The 17449-nt window shown below is 35.3% G+C and overlaps 1 protein-coding gene across 2 annotated transcripts in view; it reads left to right on the forward strand.

Moving 5' to 3' along the window:
* Positions 1–3638: 3638 nt before the first annotated feature.
* Positions 3639–17449, forward strand: part of Chm (CHM Rab escort protein) — a 165679-nt gene continuing 151868 nt past the window's right edge. The window contains exon 1 of one of the 2 annotated variants that reach the window (XM_005328844.5): positions 3639–3720. In XM_005328844.5, coding sequence (XP_005328901.2) covers positions 3672–3720 — 49 coding nt within the window. In that variant the 5' untranslated portion in view covers positions 3639–3671. Of the gene's footprint in view, positions 3754–17449 lie in introns of both variants that reach the window. The other variant, XM_021728773.3, reaches the window with a different exon arrangement.

Below are 17449 nucleotides of genomic sequence, written 5' to 3' on the forward strand. Positions count from 1 at the left end.
AGAAGAATTGTTGAGTGAGGGGTTAGATAGTTGGTTATGAAGCTCAATAGAAAGTCTGAAGGGAGAGAGACCATTTAAATTACTGGTTTGTAAAAAATACTAGTCATCTTACAGTTGAGTAAACTTCTAAATACAAAATACATATTCAGGGAATGTTATTATTGCAACATAGGAAACCATTATATACAAAATTAGTGTCACAGTGATTTAGTAAGGTGGTCATTTCTTAGTTTTCTATTATTCTATTGTACTATGATTTATCCAAATAAAGTATTTCAGCTCTCAAAATTAGATGTTCTTAGAATGATAGAAAATAATTCAGTTCTTTTTTTTTATTCCTTTCTTACTGACACTATCAACTCTTGGTTTCATCTAAGAAAGTATATTTGAAAAAAAAAGTATTTTGAACTTTTTCTCAATGCAGAGGGTTTAAGTTTTCTCAATGTAATAATTGTTTGTACACCCAGAGAGGGTGTGAATGAGTCATATAACTTTGGAGTGAAGATATCTAAATTTGGGTTGGTCATATTATCTTTCTGAGGAGTGAGCTTTCTATCAGCAGGAAAAAAAAAAAGGTGTTTTCAAATTTTAAGCCAGGTTGGAAAGTTAGTTCGACAGAATTAACTATTTATTTATTTTATTTTACTCCACTAGATGCAAATTTCCATTGCTATAGTCCCAACTTATAAACTAGTGCTTTGCACATAGTAGGTGCTTAAGGAATATTTGAGGGACAAATTAATTAATGAGTTCTATCTTCATGGTATAATCGTTAGAGAAATTTATGTAAATTAGAAACTTAGATACCCATATTGAAAAGGTTATATATGATATGTAACACATATACATGCATGTATATAAATAAATCTCCAAAGTAATACTTTGATTTATTATGTTTTTAACCATCTATTTGTGGCATCTCACATTTTTCCCCTGGCAGAGGGGATCTAACTCAGGGCCTCACATATGCTAGGCAAGTGCTCTGCCATTGAATTACAGCCCCAGTCATGGAGTCTCAGTTTTAGAGATTATTTTTGGAAGTTTCTTGTTTACTCTGGGAAATCTATTAATTTTCATTGCCACTAGTATATCAAGAATCTCACAGATAAGATCTAGCTCATATCTGATAATAGTCAAAACTTTCTTTTCATTCTAAGGCAAATGACACAGTGATTTATTGAACAATACATTATATTTCTCTGGGGAACCTATTTTACATGAAATATTCATCAGATGACCATATTGCAAGAGAATTAGTACAACAGTATAATCTATAAAGAAAATTAATAAACTTCTATAATATTGCTAATGATTCTGGGAAAATGTGGCAGAAATAAAGCCAAAGAAATCCACAAAAAATACATTTTTAAGGGTTTCATAGAACATTTCAAAATTAACAAATGTTTGGAGCATCATAAAAATACAAGACACATGATTGTGTTGAGCAGATATAAAGGAGACAATGACTAAGTCCATGTCCTCATCGGGTTTATAATTTGTTATGACAGTAAGTTCAGTTCAGCAAACATTGAATGAATTCCTAGTATGAAAACAGGGTTTTATAGTGTCTGTGTTTGTGTTTTTGTACTTTTGGGGATATGTGTAACTTATAGGAATGAAAATGTAAATAATTTCAGCTTAATATGGTAGGTTATGACAAGTAATAGCACCATGTAGGGAAACTTGGCCCAATATAGGGTGGAGATGAAAGGAGGAGGAGCCAGAAGCTGAACCAAAACTTATTTTTAAAAAAATCCCCCCAAATTTCGTTGTTCTCTAAAAAATCTTCTTTGCTTTTATTTATTTTATTTTTTCACCGACACATTAAAATTGAACATATTTATGTGGTATGATATGCTCTTTTGAGACATGTATAAATTGTGTAATGTTCAAATCAGGTTAAATATATCTCCTCCTTAATGTTAAGAATAGATAATTCTATGCTACAGAAACATGAGTTTCAGCATGATCACAAAGACCTGCAAGGAAAGAATGGGCCTGGGGGACCACAGGCAGCTCAGAGAACAGGTGGTGTAGGGGAAGGTCCCACTGAAGCCAGAATTAGACAGGTAGTCAGTAGAGATAGGTAAATCAAGTCAGGTCCAATCAAAGAGGCCCATTTTGATGGAGTCTGGAAAGTTGGAAACTGCCCTGAGGGATTGAAATGTTAATTCCTTCAGAGCCCTTCCTCCACCCTTACCAAGAACCTGCCCCTTCTCCAACCTGTTGCCAAGGTAACCTGTCCCAGAAACTGCTGCTCCCTACAGGGAGTTATAAGGTTGTTAATGTGTCCTTGGCTACTGTTTCTTGCCCTTCCCCCTTCAGCCCACCAGTTTCCCACCTTTGGGCCCTCCCACCAAGCATTCCTGAGCCTAGTAGTCACAGTGGCAGGAAGGAGAAAGATAAGGGGGAAAAAGGAGGAAAACAAAGGAAGCCTAGGACATATAAAAAGGACTGAACACCTCACTCTTGGGATATCAATATACCAGCTATGGCCCTCTTCACTCTCCTGGGAGAAGTCTACCTTACTACTTTTTAAATAAACCCTGCTTTATATGCCTGACTCTGTGTGCTTCTCTAATGTTCAAACTTCATTCAACATGTGAGGAAGCAGAACTGGACACTGATAAATGGCAGTATCACCACCACTGAAAAGTCTCCTGGGTTTATTTTGAAAGTAGTATAAAAGAATCTCAGAAGTAATTTCTGAGATCACAACAGTATCCCCCTCACTTCAATGTACTTTTCCACTTTTTTTTTTTTTTTTTGCTTTTGGGGTTTGTCAGGTAGAAAAACACTTTAAATAGTGGTGAGTAGGTAGTTAAAAAAAACTTGAGAATACTCAAGAAAACTATTTTAGCTGTTTGGTATAGAAAACCTAAAGGCCCCCATCAAATGAGTCTTTTAACAGTCATTTTACTTAAATAATTTTTTGCAGTAACTTAATGGGAGAATCTTGCATGGACTTGTCTTATTTGAGCGGAAAATCAGATTCTGACTTAAACATTTAACGTCTACTATGCTTTCACATCCCTTTCCTCCATTCTTGTATAGCAAGGCTAATTTTGCAAATATATATTGCTAGAACACCTGCTTGTATTAACTAGAACATTCGGGCACCATTAGATTTTGTGGCTAAACTAGGGCAAGGGTTTTTGTGGGTTTTCACTGGGGAGATATAGAGACTACAAAGACACTGACTATAGTATGAAAGTTATTGATGAGAAAAACCATGCCTCAGGGGCCGGAATGAAAAGTACTGACCGGCTGGTTAAAGATTTTCGGGCTGGAATGTAAACCTCCTTTGTTAACAGAGCAAGATCCTTTCATGTTCACCCTGCCATCCAGGCCTCCTAACAATTCTTGCTGTATCTTTGTCGAGAGGTACCCAAATTTTCCCACACTCATCTTAGTGAATTAGTAAAAATTCTACATTTCTAATTCAAACCTCCGAGTTAAACGAGCTACTGCACTCAGCTTGGAAAGTGAGTGGAGCTTTTAACATTTGCGTAAACACTTCAAATCGAACGCTGGAGTTGTCTACCTGGAGCCTCCATGCAAGAACTACAATACCCAGAAAGCACTATTTTCCCTTCCGCCTCCTACCCAGGGAATACCTAACTTGATCTCATTTCCACAAGCAATAGTCACATGACACGTTGCCTCTCAAGATGGCGGATAATCTCCCTTCGGAGTTTGATGTGATCGTAATAGGGACGGGTATGTGTGGCCCTGGTACTTCCCAGACAAAGTGTACGAAGTCTGTCTTGTTTCTACCTTCTCTGTCAGTGGCAAGGGTTGGCGAGGAGTGCCGGGGGTCGCGCATGAGAGGGAGGACGAAAAGGAAGTGAGGTAGTCTGGAGTCAGCGCGGGACTTGGCAGCTTCAGGGAGGGGCTTGGACCCGCGGTGTTTAACGCCATTTGAGTAGGGGTCGATCTGGTCGATGCCGTTTGCTGAGGTTGGTTGCTGTGGTGATTCCTGTTCATTTCCTTAGAGAGAGGTGGGTTTGCAGTGTCATGAGAACAGATGGGTCGGGATTTTATCAATGGAGACGCCTTTGGCATGACACGGGTTCCTCCTTGTAGATTTCATGGTGATAGTCCCCATCATTTTGTCTCGCCATTTCATAGGATGTTTTCATATATTTGTGTGATCCTATGGTATAGTGCACCTGAAATAGAGCTTAATCTGCAGTTTTACAAGAATGATAATCAGTTGTGACCCGTGTGCATATTTGCTAAGGGAAAGGAAACAGATTCTTTTCTAGTTTGTTACGAAACCTAGAGAATTGTATTTTGTTGAAGTAGCCATTATTCGTGCTTTATGATGCTGGAAGAAATCATCTTGCTTTCTCCCGCCCACCTATCCACCCACAACTAAAATGTGCTGAGAACAAGCTCCAGAGTTCTGTGACCTTCTTTTCCCATCGTTTGTTCTCCATGTTTTGGGTGGAGCCATTACCCACCCCCACCCCTACAATTTCTAGTTGACAAATTAAACGTACAACATGTAGCAGAAAACGTTTGTCACGATTAGTATTTTTTTCTTGACAGCGTAAGGGGTAAGGTATAAATTTTGGATGGGATGAAATCCGTTGTTGGATGGGATGGGGGAGATTTTCTCCTGTCAGTATAATGTGGTAGGCCTAAATATGGAGTATCTCTGAAGGAAACCTCTCCATTGTGTTAGTGAATTCAGTTTTTTGTCCTCCAAAACAGTAAGAGTAGCCATGTTTCCAGGATCAGAGTAAAAACAATAGCCACCTGTCTTCAAATGCTTAATATTTCCTAATTAGTGGGCTAAGCACTTAGCAAGACAGGTGTGATTCTCACAACAATCTGATTAGAATAAGTATTCTCTACATTTTACAGAATGGAAAAAAGGGGCTTGGAAATCCAACTTGACCAAGATCACACAGCTGATAAATTTTCAAAGGCCCTTTTTTATTTTATTTTATTTTTTAGTTAGTTGGTGCTGAGGATCAAACCCAGTGCCTCATGTGCAAGGTGGGTGCTCTACCACTGAGCTATATAGCCCCAGCCCTCAAAGACCCTTTAAATTCCAGAAAGTTAAACGGTTGTTCTGACTCTCAGAGTTGACCTGTATTAGTAGAAATAATTGGGAACACTTGGTTCAGATCTTGCTCGTCCATTAGTTATGTGAATTGGATGAGCCACACAATTTCTCAGAGCCTTGGTTTCCTCCTTTTGAATGTAGGGAAGACACATTAGGTAGCATTTAAGGTGTTGTTAACCAAAAATTCTCGTACTTCCTGAGTAACTGTTCTCAGAACAGCAAGGATATGTTTATTCCCAGCCTGAAAATAACTACATGGCTGCAGATAGCCTGGCTATAGCTGCAGATAGCCTGGCTATGGCTGCTATAAAGAAATGCTGGGTGAGGGCTGGAAAAAGCCAATAGGTATTCATTTTATTTTCTGTCTAGTCTGCCTTAAAACTGAAAACATCTATCTTACAATAGTTATTTTATATTGTACTGGAAGTCTATATTCTTGCTTTTCTTTTTTGTTACCTAGGAACATGGGTTTTTTTCTTTTTTTTAATTTCAAATCAAGATAATTTTTCTTACTGGCTTCAAATTTTAATTGATGAATGTTAATTTATATTGTTAAGTGCTCTTTATTCTTCTAATGAATGTTTTACTTTCTGGTACAGTTAAAAATATGGAATATGCCTATCTTTTTGTAGTCTGTTCTGAGTCTACAGAGGAAGTATACTATTAGTGACCCAGGAAACTGCATTAGGAGGTTTCTTTTGTATTTGGAAAAAAGATTTATTTTAGACCATTCTATGGACTATAATATTAATTCTCAGTGTATGAGAACAACTTATGGGAAACTAATCTTAAAAGTTAAGCTTTTCATATTGCTCAGTAGTGCCTCATAACTATTTTTCCCCAAGAACATTGCTTAAATTTATGATAGGAGGCCAGCATGGTAGTGTACACCTGAAATCCCAGGAGCTCCCGAGGCTGAGGCAAGAGGATCAAAAGTTAAAAGTCAGCCCCAGCAACTTAGTGAGGCCAAGCAACTTAGGGAGACCCTGCCTCAAAATTAAAAAAAAGGGGGGGCTGTAGATGTGGCTCAGTGATAAAGTGCCCCTGGGTTCAGTCCCTGACTACCCCCACTATCAAAACAAACAAACAAACAAACAAACCCTATGGTATGAATTGTTTTTAGGTACATGGAACTTGAAATACTAGATGAAAGTCATTTCCCAAGTAAAACAATTTCAATATCCCTATCATTGCCTTTAATGGGAATTATTTGTAATGCATTTGATTGTTTCTTTTCTAAAATAGAAAAGTAGCCTTGTTGCTTTTTGTTTAATTTATTAAATGAACTATTAGTATAAATCATAGGAAAAATAGTGTATTGTTATTTTAGTTTTATTAACAAAGGAAAATTTACCATACACATATCAAAAACATGAAGAAATAGGCTATGAGATATAATTTTTCCTTTTTACAGTTAAAGTTCTGCCAAGGGAAAATTGCTTCAAGTAGAATCATCTGAGAATATTTTAAAAATCCCTTTAATCTTGACTAATTTGTATTCTTGTTTTCTTTAAGACAAGGTATAAGTTTTCCTTAAGATCACATTTTCAAGAGATCATGGGAAAAATATTCTATGTACTTTCTTAGTTAAGCCCATTTCCTTCTACTAAGAAAATACAGAAAGTATCTCTTGAGTAACCAAAGGCAGAAGAATAATATAAAGTACCTGAATTGTGGAAAAATAGAAAGAAACAGAATAAAGGACATTAAAAATAATCCTTATAAGCCGGGTGCGGTTGCCCATGCTTGTAATCCCATTTGACTGCTTGGGAGGCTGAGACAGGAGGATCTCTGGTTCAAAGCCAGCCTCAGCAAAAACGAGGCACTAAGCATCTCAGATCCTGCTTCTAAATGAAATACAAAATAGGGCTGGGGGGCTGGAGCTGTTGCTTATCGGTAGAGCACTGACCTAGCTAGCACTTGTGCGGCACTGGGTTTGATCCTCAGCACCACATAAAAATAAAATAAAAGGTATTGTGTCCACCTACAAGTAAAAAAAATATATATTTAAAAAAAAATAGGGGGCTGGGGATGTGGCTCAAGCGGTAGCGCGCTCACCTGGCATGCGTGTGGCGCTGGGTTTGATCCTCAGCACCACATACAAAGAAAGATGTTTTGTCCGCTGAAAATTAAAAAAAAATAAATATTAAATTCTCTCTCTCTCTCTCTCTCTCTCTCTCTCTCTCTCTCTCTCTCTCTCTCTCTCTCTTAAAAAAAATAGGGCTGGGGATGTGGCTCAGTAGTCTAGTGCCCCTGGTACACACCCCCCCCCCAATATAATGTAACCTCTCATTGGAGGTGACTTATCTGTACACTCTAGCAGAAAGCAGAACTGAACAGAGGAGTAGTCAAGATCTAAGAGCTTTGTGATAATATTGACATGCTTCATATATAGGGAAATACTTCAGGTCTCAGAACTTATTCTTATTTTAGAAATACTTCTAGCATGCTCAGCATATTAGAATTATCCCCTTTGAAGATATAGAGAAAGTTACCACTTTCTGCAAAAACTGTGTTGGGGATATTATTAGATATATAAGTGACAGTTTATATCTCTATAGAAAAGGGAAGATGCAACCCTACATGAAGTAGTACAATGGTTTGACCCCATTTATTGTAGCAACAAGCACCCATATTTATTGATACCTTGTCCTCTTGAAGTTTATGTATTGATTTTTCTTAAGGAACTTTTTCAACTTCTTGACAGTCACATCCCCAAAGCTATTCTTAAGACAGCATGGGTTTTTCATTTTATCCTTGCTTTCGAAGACCGTACAGAGGTTAAATCTGCATCACTTTCTTTTTTAAAAGTATACCACATTATCTTACAGAGTTCTTTCTCTAAGATGGGCCATGGAGTAAGCTGGCTTATCATTTTCTTACAGAAGATAAAAATATAGGTACATTTAAAGAACTTTATTGCTAAAGGTTATGGAAAAAAGAAGGGATAAGAAAAATAACAAATATAAGGGGTTCTGTGCCCCTGAATCCTTATTTTCTTGCAAGATAGTGTTCAACATAGTACAATAATAGATGTGGCAGCCTGGCATGTGGTAATCACATGACCTTCCTATTGTATGATTTCCTACTCTATGACTTTGGGGGAATTGCATAACATCTTTGTGTATCTGTTTGCTCATCTGTAAAGTGAGAGATTTGAGTTGCGTTATATTTAAGATAGGGGTCTACCAGCTCTACAGTTACTATCATATGTGCTTAATCATAACCCTGTGTCCTCGAGAAAAGAAAAGTTTTGTTCTGTATAGTCCATTTAAGAAATCAAGTCAGTGGTTAATGTACTTTAGATTCTAATTTTCCACCAAAAGCCATTTTCTTGATATGAGAAGCTATTTTCTCATGGCAGTTCATGTATAGAGTACAGTTCTATTCCTTGATTTTTTTAAAAAAAATATTTTTAGTTTTAGTTGGACACAATACCTTTTTTTTTTTTTAATTTTTATATAGTGCTGAGGATCAAACCCAGCATACCGCCCGTGCTAGAGCTCACCTAGCACCGTGCTAGGTGAGCGATCTGCCACTGAGCCACAAACTGAGCCACAACCCCGGCCCCTCCTTGATGTTTTTGAACTGAAATGTTAAAATAGTTAACCTTGACTGGCAGCTCATTCATTGACCATTCTTATGGTTTAGATATTAGGTTTCCCCCCAAAGCTCATGTGTGAGAGCTTAGAGGTGAAGTGCTTGGATTATGAGAACCTTAGCCTAATAAATGAATTAATCCACTGACTGGGATTCACTGGTTGGTTTCTGAAAGCAGGTAGGGTGTTGCTGAAGGAGGTAGACATTGGGGGAGTGCATTTGGAATATATATTTTGTGTCTGGCAAGATGAGTCTCTCTCTCTCCGTTTCTTGATATGACGTCTCGAGCCAATTCACTCTGCTACACTCTTCCATGATGATGTTCTGTTTTACTCAAGCCCTGAGGAATGGAGCCTGCTGTCTATGGCCTGAGACCTCTGAAACTGTGAGCTTCCAGATAAACTTTTTCTTCTCTAAACTATTTTTTGTCAGAGCAGTGAAAAAACTGACTAAAACAAACATAATGGTTATGATGGTATTTGAGTAGCTTCATTTCTCTAAATCTTGGGGAATGGTAATATTGCACTAAGTGTTTTGAAAAATGATATTTGCCAAATATCCATTTGTGCCAGTCTTAATATAAGTGATTTCCCATATTTGTATCTCATTTAATCCTATCGCAGGATGCCTGCGTGTGGTTCTAACAGCCCATGATGTATGTGCTCCTTCTCATATGTTTCTAAATATCTATATCCTTATTGTCTAGAGTACGTTTTTTTAAAAGATTTATTATTTATTTATTTTTTGGTTAGACACAATACCTTTATATTATTTATTTTTTAAAATTATTTTTTAATGTTTATTTATTTATTTTTAGGTGTAGATGGACATAACACAATGCCTTTATTTTTATGTGGTGCTGATGATCGAACCCAGGGCCTCGCGCATGCCAGGCAAGCACTCAACCACTGAGCCACAACCCCGGCCTACTTTTTTTTTGAAATTTATTTTTTAGGTGTAGATGGACACAACACAATGCCTTTATTTTTATGTGGTTCTGAGAATTGAACCCCGTCTTGCCCATGCGAGGGGAGCACTCTACCACTGAGCCACAATCCCAGCCCGGGTTTTATTTTTTAAATTGCAGATGCCACCTATTTGTTGGTTATGAAATGGATTACAGCTTTTAAAAAGGCATGCTATATCAGAATGTAAGTAGTAAGGATGATTTTTAATTTATATACATAGTTTTTTTTTGTAGGGCAAAGGACAAAAACTTGAAAATCTATGGAATATTGGAATAACAGATGGTGTGAGGGAAATAGTATATTAGAAGTCATTTAGTTCTACAAATGTTATACCATATATTTTACTTACTTTGGTATGCATATAATCTCATGAGCTGTATAATGTAGCAACTGACAGTGTGGCTTTGGAATCAGACAAACTAAGTTTGAATTCTAGCTTTGCCTCTTAGACCATTTTACGTATATACCTTAATCTCTTTAAGCTTTATCTTTTTTATTTCTCAATACAATAAATTTTACAGAGTGGTGTTAAGGATTGAATGAAATAATTCATGTAAAATGCTTAGTGCTCAGAAAATGTAGTTGATCTTTATGGCCCCTAAAGCCATACGGTGGCTTTTAGTTTCATTACTATTGCCTGAATGCTTTTCAGGAATGATTCATAATTTCCATGGACAGTAATGAAAATATTCAAGTGTCTGATTCATCTTCTTGTCTTCCCATTGGCTGCTTGGTGGGAAAGAACTTTGTGTATCTATTGCCACTATTTCAATAAGATTTCTTACCTGTTTTTAAAACTATTTATTTATTTTTTTAGTTTTAGGTGGACATGTTATCTTTAATTTATTTTTATGTAGCGCTAGGATTGAACCCAGCACCTCATGCATGCTAGGCAAGCACTCTACCACTCTAGCCACAACCCCAGCCCCTTACCTGGTGTTTTGTAGATTTTCTTCTTTTTTGTTCACCACATTGCATTACTTATTATTTTTTTATTTAATTTCTTTTTTACTTATCACTTGTTTTGAACATATTTAGTGTTCATTTTACTTGGGGTGTTGTATGATATATTTCCTTTTTGGTGTAAGAAATATTGAAGGAGCTAAAGAAAGCTTACAGATTTTGCTATTCTGAAAAATGCTTAGCATTTCTGCAGGCATTTATTGATGGAAAAGTACACCTTTTCTGCTTTCAATACCTAGAAATGTAAAGGGAGTTATCTAACTCTGGAGAAGACTCTCTGAATACTGCTTATACTTCTCTGTGAATCATAAATTTGAGGCAGGTCTTTAGAGAGAGCCACATCTGTTACCAGTTCCCTCAGCAGCATCATTTTCATCTCCCATGCCTCTTGTCATTTTCTCATTTTCTCCAGTGTTCTCATGGTGTTTTGGATAACTCAGGCTGCAGCAATTAAAATCAAATGTGGCTGCTCACCCTCAGATTCTCATGTTTAACATAAAATCCCAATGCACAGAAACAATTATAATTCCATATAAATTGACCTGTTACTCATGCTAAATCATCTGTTATTGCATTTTAGTGTAAAGACTTTTAACTGAAAAGTTAGCCTGTGCCTGTTATATATGTAAATGGATTTAATTGTAAAATAGACTAAAAATTATACAGTGCCCAGTTTATGATATACAATGTAGAGAGATTGGAGATAACTTGGGAACATTTATTTGTGGCCAACAAGATAGAGATACTTATTTAAGGATTGATTTATTGTCTTTTTGCTTTTCTAATAATTTTATTAAAGGGCAGTGTAAAAAAAGACAATAACTCATCACATATTGATTAATCAGAGCATGATTATGTGGGCTAGCCTATTACCATACAGAAGCTGTCAAAAAAAAGTTTGTAAATATAAGTGACCAAGGTATCTTGACCAGTGTGTAATGCTTAACGTGTATTGTCCTGTATTTTATGTTACCAAGAGCTTTAAGTTGGAAATATTGTACTACTTGACCAATTTGGTTTTTATCACATTTAGAAAGGTACTAATGAACTTTTTTCTTAATGTTTGTTGTTGCAAACATTGTTTTTTTGAATCTTACAGTAATCCTATTCGTGGTTAATATTATGTCATTTCCTTTTTACAAATATGGAGTCTGAGCCTTAGTTAGTTAAATGTAGGTTTGGCCTGTATCAGAAAGTTAAGACTAAGTTGCTTCAACTAAAGCTGAAATATTACACCGAGCTTGTTGGATTCTTCCAACTGAAAAAAAAAAATAACAATCAAGATTAGAATCGTTTCCTCTAGGCTTGTGGTTGATAGTTTTATTTTCGAGTGTTATCATTGTTGTCATTAAAATTTGTGACACATTAGTCTCATGTCACCCCTTTTTTGACAGCTTTGTAACATCTTTGTCAGTTTACAAACCTTTTGATAAAAATGAACAGAATACCCAGGCTGTATTTAACCCTTAAAACTGAAAAAAAAAAAAAGAATTGCAGCTATTAAATCAAGACAAAACATGGAATCAGAGACTACAGTCACATTTTAAGATATAATTTGTTTCAGTAAGAATTCTTTATTGATTCCAGGGTATGTAATTTCCCACTAAAATACTCCCCCTGCACATGCTAGGACTTGCCATTTTTGTTTTGGTGTTCTGCACTGGCAAATTCAGTTTTCAAGGTCAAGGATTCATTTTTCAGTTTCTAAAATATTATCTTTTGTTTTTGTTTTTCTTTGTCCTGGGAATTGTTGCCTGGGCCATTTTACCCCTGAACTTCCTCCTTCGCCCTTTTTGTTTTGTTTTGAGACAGGGTTTCACTAAGTTGGTTAGAGTCTTTTAAAGTTGCTGAGGCTACCTCCAACCTGCAATCCTCCTGCTTTAGCTAGTTGAGTTGCTGGGATTACAGACATGTGCCTGCACACCCTGCTGAAACTTTTTTCTCTTTTCTTTGTTAAATTTGATCTGCTTGGGATCAAATCCAGCCCTGGCACATGCTATGCAAGCACTCTACCACAGAGCTAGACCCCAGCTCTGACTTTTTAAAAAATTGTTCTTTGGTTCTTACCATTTTCAATAGCTATTAGCATTTACAATAGGAACATATGTCTTAATTGACAGCCTGTATATGATAATATATTTTTTCTTCCAAGGGCCCTCTCATTAAAAAAGTAAAAGTGTAATGACTGACACTTTTATGCATCAATTTCCAGACCTTTGTTTTGTGTTTGTGTTCTTCTATTTTTTTTTCTTTTTTTTATTGGTTGTTCACAACATTACAAAGCTCTTGACATATCATATTTCATACATTAGATTGAAGTGGGTTTGTGTTCTTCTATTTATAAAAAATATACCTTATTTTAGACTGTATTTTGAAACTTTTTTTTTTTATTCACAATATTTCACAAGCATCATTCCAAGTCAACCACATGATCTCTCTCAGTGCTGATTTTAAAAACTTTTCATTTGGAGCCAGGCATGGTGGTGCCTGGCTTGTAAACCCAGTGACTTGGGAGGCTAAGGCAGGAGGATCACAAGTTCAAAGCCAGCCTCAGCAATTTAGTGAGACCCTGTCTCTAAATAAATATATAAGAAGGTCCGGGCATGTGGCTCTGTGGTTGAGTGCCTTTGGTTCAATCCTTGATACCCACCTCCCAAAACAATAACAACAAATAAAAACTTTTTCATTTGGAAATAGTGGTAAACATACGTACACTTGTAATAATATAGGAAGACCCTATATAATGGTTTTCCCCAATGGTAAGATCTTACATAATTGTATCATAAATTGGAAATTCTTACACAATGATCTTGTTAATAAAATAATATTATTTTCTTGTTTTAATTTCAATTTTAATGTAATAAATGAGGTTGAATGTTTAATATGCATCTTGGTCACCTATAATTCCTTTATACATTATTTTGACCCATTTCCGTTGGATCATTATTTTTTCCTATCAATATGTAATACTTTGTTACATACTAAAGACAGCAATTCCTTCTTGTATGTAGTTTCTTTTGTTGATGTTTTGCAGTTTTTTCAAAGATCTTTTAACTCCTTGGTTAAATTTATTGTGAGAATTTGTTGTTGTTATAAATGGGATTGTTTTCCTAATTTGTTTTACAGATAATTTACTATTTGCATATAGGAATACTCTGTTTTTGTGTCTTGGTTTTGTAGCCTGTAATTTTGCTGAATTCTTTTACTATTTCCAAAAGTGTTTATATATAAAATCATGTGGTCTTCAAACAAGGGCAGTTTGGCTTCTTCCTTTCCAATTTGGATGACTTCTATTTATTTTTTCTCTTGCTCAGTTGCTCTGGCTGGCACTTCCCATAATATCCTGAATAATAGTGTTGAAAGTGGACATATTTATCCTTTTCCAAATGTTAGTGGAACAGCTTTCCATTTTTCCCTATTCAATATGATACTACCTGTGGTTTTGTCACATATCACTTTTATTGTTTTGAGGTACATTCCTTCTCTACCTAATTTGTTGAGAGTTTTTATCATGAAGATATGTTATTTTATCAAGTGCTTTTTATGCATCTATTGAAATGATCATATGATTTTTGTGCTTTATTTTGTTAGTGTGGCATATTGCATTTATTGATTTTTGTATATTGAATCATTTTTGTTATCACTGAAATAAATCCTACTTGATTGTGGTGAATAATCTTTTAAATGTGCTGTTGAATTTGGTTTCCTAGTGTTTTTTTTTTTTGAGGATTTTGAATATATGTACATCAAGGATATTTACTTGTAGTTTTCCTTTTTTGTTGTGTCCTTATTGTTATATATATTAGTAAAATTTGCCTTCTATTCCTATAATACTTTCTAGTATGAAAATTTATAATTTTTATGTTATTAAATACATCAAAGATTTTAAAATGGTTTCTGCATTTGGAGATATTCATGGAAAGCCTTTCCCTCATAGATTGAGGTTAAATATATATTATAACTTATTTTCTTTTTTCAATATTTCTTTTCTTGTTTTCTCCCCCTGCTGTATTGGGAATCATATCCAGGGCCTTACACATGCTCAGTATTTCAACATTTGATTTAAATATTGATTTATCTGATTTTTTTTTATTTTGTTTTAGAGTATGAGTTTTTTCCCCCTTAAATCATTAGCCAGCTATTCCACCATCATTAAGCTGATAATCTATTATACCACCAAATTGAAATAGCTACCTTATTTTGTATGATCCATTTTTCGACTTTATCTTCTGCCACTAATTTAGATGTCTCTTTCAGTGTAGTGTGTGTTAAAGTGGAAGAGTAAAGTGGGTCATCAGATCTGTTGGGAAATAGTAACTTGCCCTCTTTGAAGCCATAGAACTCACTCAAAAAGGAAAACATCTGAATGTGTGAAACATAGCATCTGCTATGAAAAATAGCAAACTAAAATAAAATAAAGCCAGCATGGAATTATTTGACACTTATAAATGCATAAAGCCTAATAACACATAAAGAGTTCTTTCAAATTTCTTTGAAAATATTTAGATCTGTAGATAAATGTGTAAATTTAAATAAACTAAGATGAGAAGAAGATCAAAATATTGAATAAAATGCTGGTAAAATACCTTAGAGTCAATTGCAAAGTAACCTAATCATTAAAAATTATATGGAAAATAATAACTAATTGTTTGATGAAGTTGTATTCAGTTGGTATACTGATATTATCATATATTAGGACATTGCAAAGTAATGTAACAGTCAATATGTTCATTGCCTTAGAGTCACTAACTCCAGATCTGAGAGTTTATTTTAAAGAAATTGTTCAGTAGAAATGATGTTAGGATGATGACATCCATTTAAAGCTACTTATTTTACTTAGAGTAAAATTTGAAAATAATAAAATGTTTTATATATTAAAGAATCCCTTCCTTCCTTCCTTCCTTCCTTCCCTTCCTTCCTTCCCTCCCTCCCTCCCATATATTTCTAAGGAGGATGAGTGGCTGTATACCTAGTGGAATATTCAGACTTAGAGTGAGGCCCAGGATCTGGTCCACAGCTTTCTGTTTGATTCTGAGTATTGTCCCTTTCAGTTAATGCTTAATGCTTATATGTGTAGGATACAGTCAAAGAAAAACACTATAAGAATTTTACTAACACTTCAAAAGCCCCTTGCTTGCTCTATCATCATTTTGTACCGTCTTCCATTCCTGAAATTGTAACCATTATGGTAAATTTTGTCAATTTCTAATATCGTAGTTTGTAAAGTGGGTTTATTATGTGTTCAAATATCTCTAAACAATATATTCATAGTTTTACTTGTTTGTAACTCTTGCCTTTCAGAATTCTACTGTATGTATTCTTTGCATGACTTGCTTTTGGTGATTTGGTATTATGTTTGTGAGATTCATCCATATAATGCACATTTCTGTAATTCCCTCATACACACATTCACACTGCTATCATACATATTCTAGGCTTGCAAATCTTCAACCTCACTAGGTTATACTGGCTTACCAAAGTTTATGTGTTTTCCTGTTGGTTCTCAGTTTTTTTTTTTTTAATTTTCTAGTTGTTGGTGGACCTTTATTTATTAATTTATATGTGGCACTGAGAATCGATTCCAGTGCCTCACACATGCTAGGCAAGTGCTTTACTGCTGAGCCACAACCTCAGCCTGGGTTCTCAGTTTTTTTAAACCTCTCAGGAAATATATATTGTCAGAAACATACACACTTATGCTAAAATAAGAAAATACCGTGCATACCCTGTGCAGTGTTTTCAGTTAATAATCCTCATCTTGTGATCCATTCCTACATTTTTTTCTCATCTAGCATACAGATCATATTTAATTTTCTCCAATACCATCCCCATACTCTTTTTAGCTGGTATGTATAATGGAGTTAAGTTCAGCATTGTGCATTGGTTCTTTTTTTTCTGGGAGGGGGTACTGGGGATTGAACCCAGGGGTAATCAACCACTGAGCCACATCCCCAGCCCTGTTTTGTATTTTATTTAGAGACAGGGTCTCACTGAGATGCTTAGCACCTCACTTTTGCTGAGGCTGGCTTTGAATTCATGATCCTCCTGTCTCAGCCTCCCAAGCCTCTGGGATTACAGGCGTGCACCACCATGACTGGCTGTGCATTGCTTCTAAATTGTTGTCCTGTAAAATGTTTTATTCTAGTGTTGTCCATCTTTTCTTTTAAAAATTATAAATGTTGAAGATAGCAGGTCAGTGGTCCTACAGAATGTCCTGTGTTTGGGATTTGGATACTGTCTTACTTATAATATCATTTAACTTATTTCTGGGTCCTGTGTTTTCCCTGTAAGCTGGAAGTTAAAGGCTTGATGGACTCGAGGTTTAACATTTTTGTTTAGAATATATCTTAGGTCATGTGAATGTCATGTTGGAGCATATGAGAAGAAATGTAATATCTTGTTGATCAACTATGAATGTTGTTAAGATTGACCCTGGAATGGATGGTGACAGTCTGATACCTCTATGATATGGATATCTCTCTCCCTTTGTATTGAAAATAATCTGTACACTGTAAATTTGTTACTGTACAAATGTTAAATTTGATGCCAGCCATTCATATAATTGTTTTAGCATTAATTACCAACCCTTATATGAATAAGTATTTTAATTTGGGCCTACAAAATGATTTTTTCTAATTATTTAATTCCTTCTACATGCCTTTGAATGGTTTCTTACATTTCCAAAGGAAAATGTGTCTTTGTAGTATTATTGTTATCCTCCAGATAGAATACGTACTTCCTAGAATCAGGTCATTTAGGAAACTGAAATAGTCATAAAATTACTTGAGGGGACAAACAGAGATATAATACTGAAGCGATATAATGCTACAAATTCTTTAAG

Source organism: Ictidomys tridecemlineatus, chromosome X (genome assembly GCF_052094955.1).
Source record: "Ictidomys tridecemlineatus isolate mIctTri1 chromosome X, mIctTri1.hap1, whole genome shotgun sequence".
NCBI classification, from domain to species: Eukaryota; Metazoa; Chordata; class Mammalia; order Rodentia; family Sciuridae; genus Ictidomys; species Ictidomys tridecemlineatus.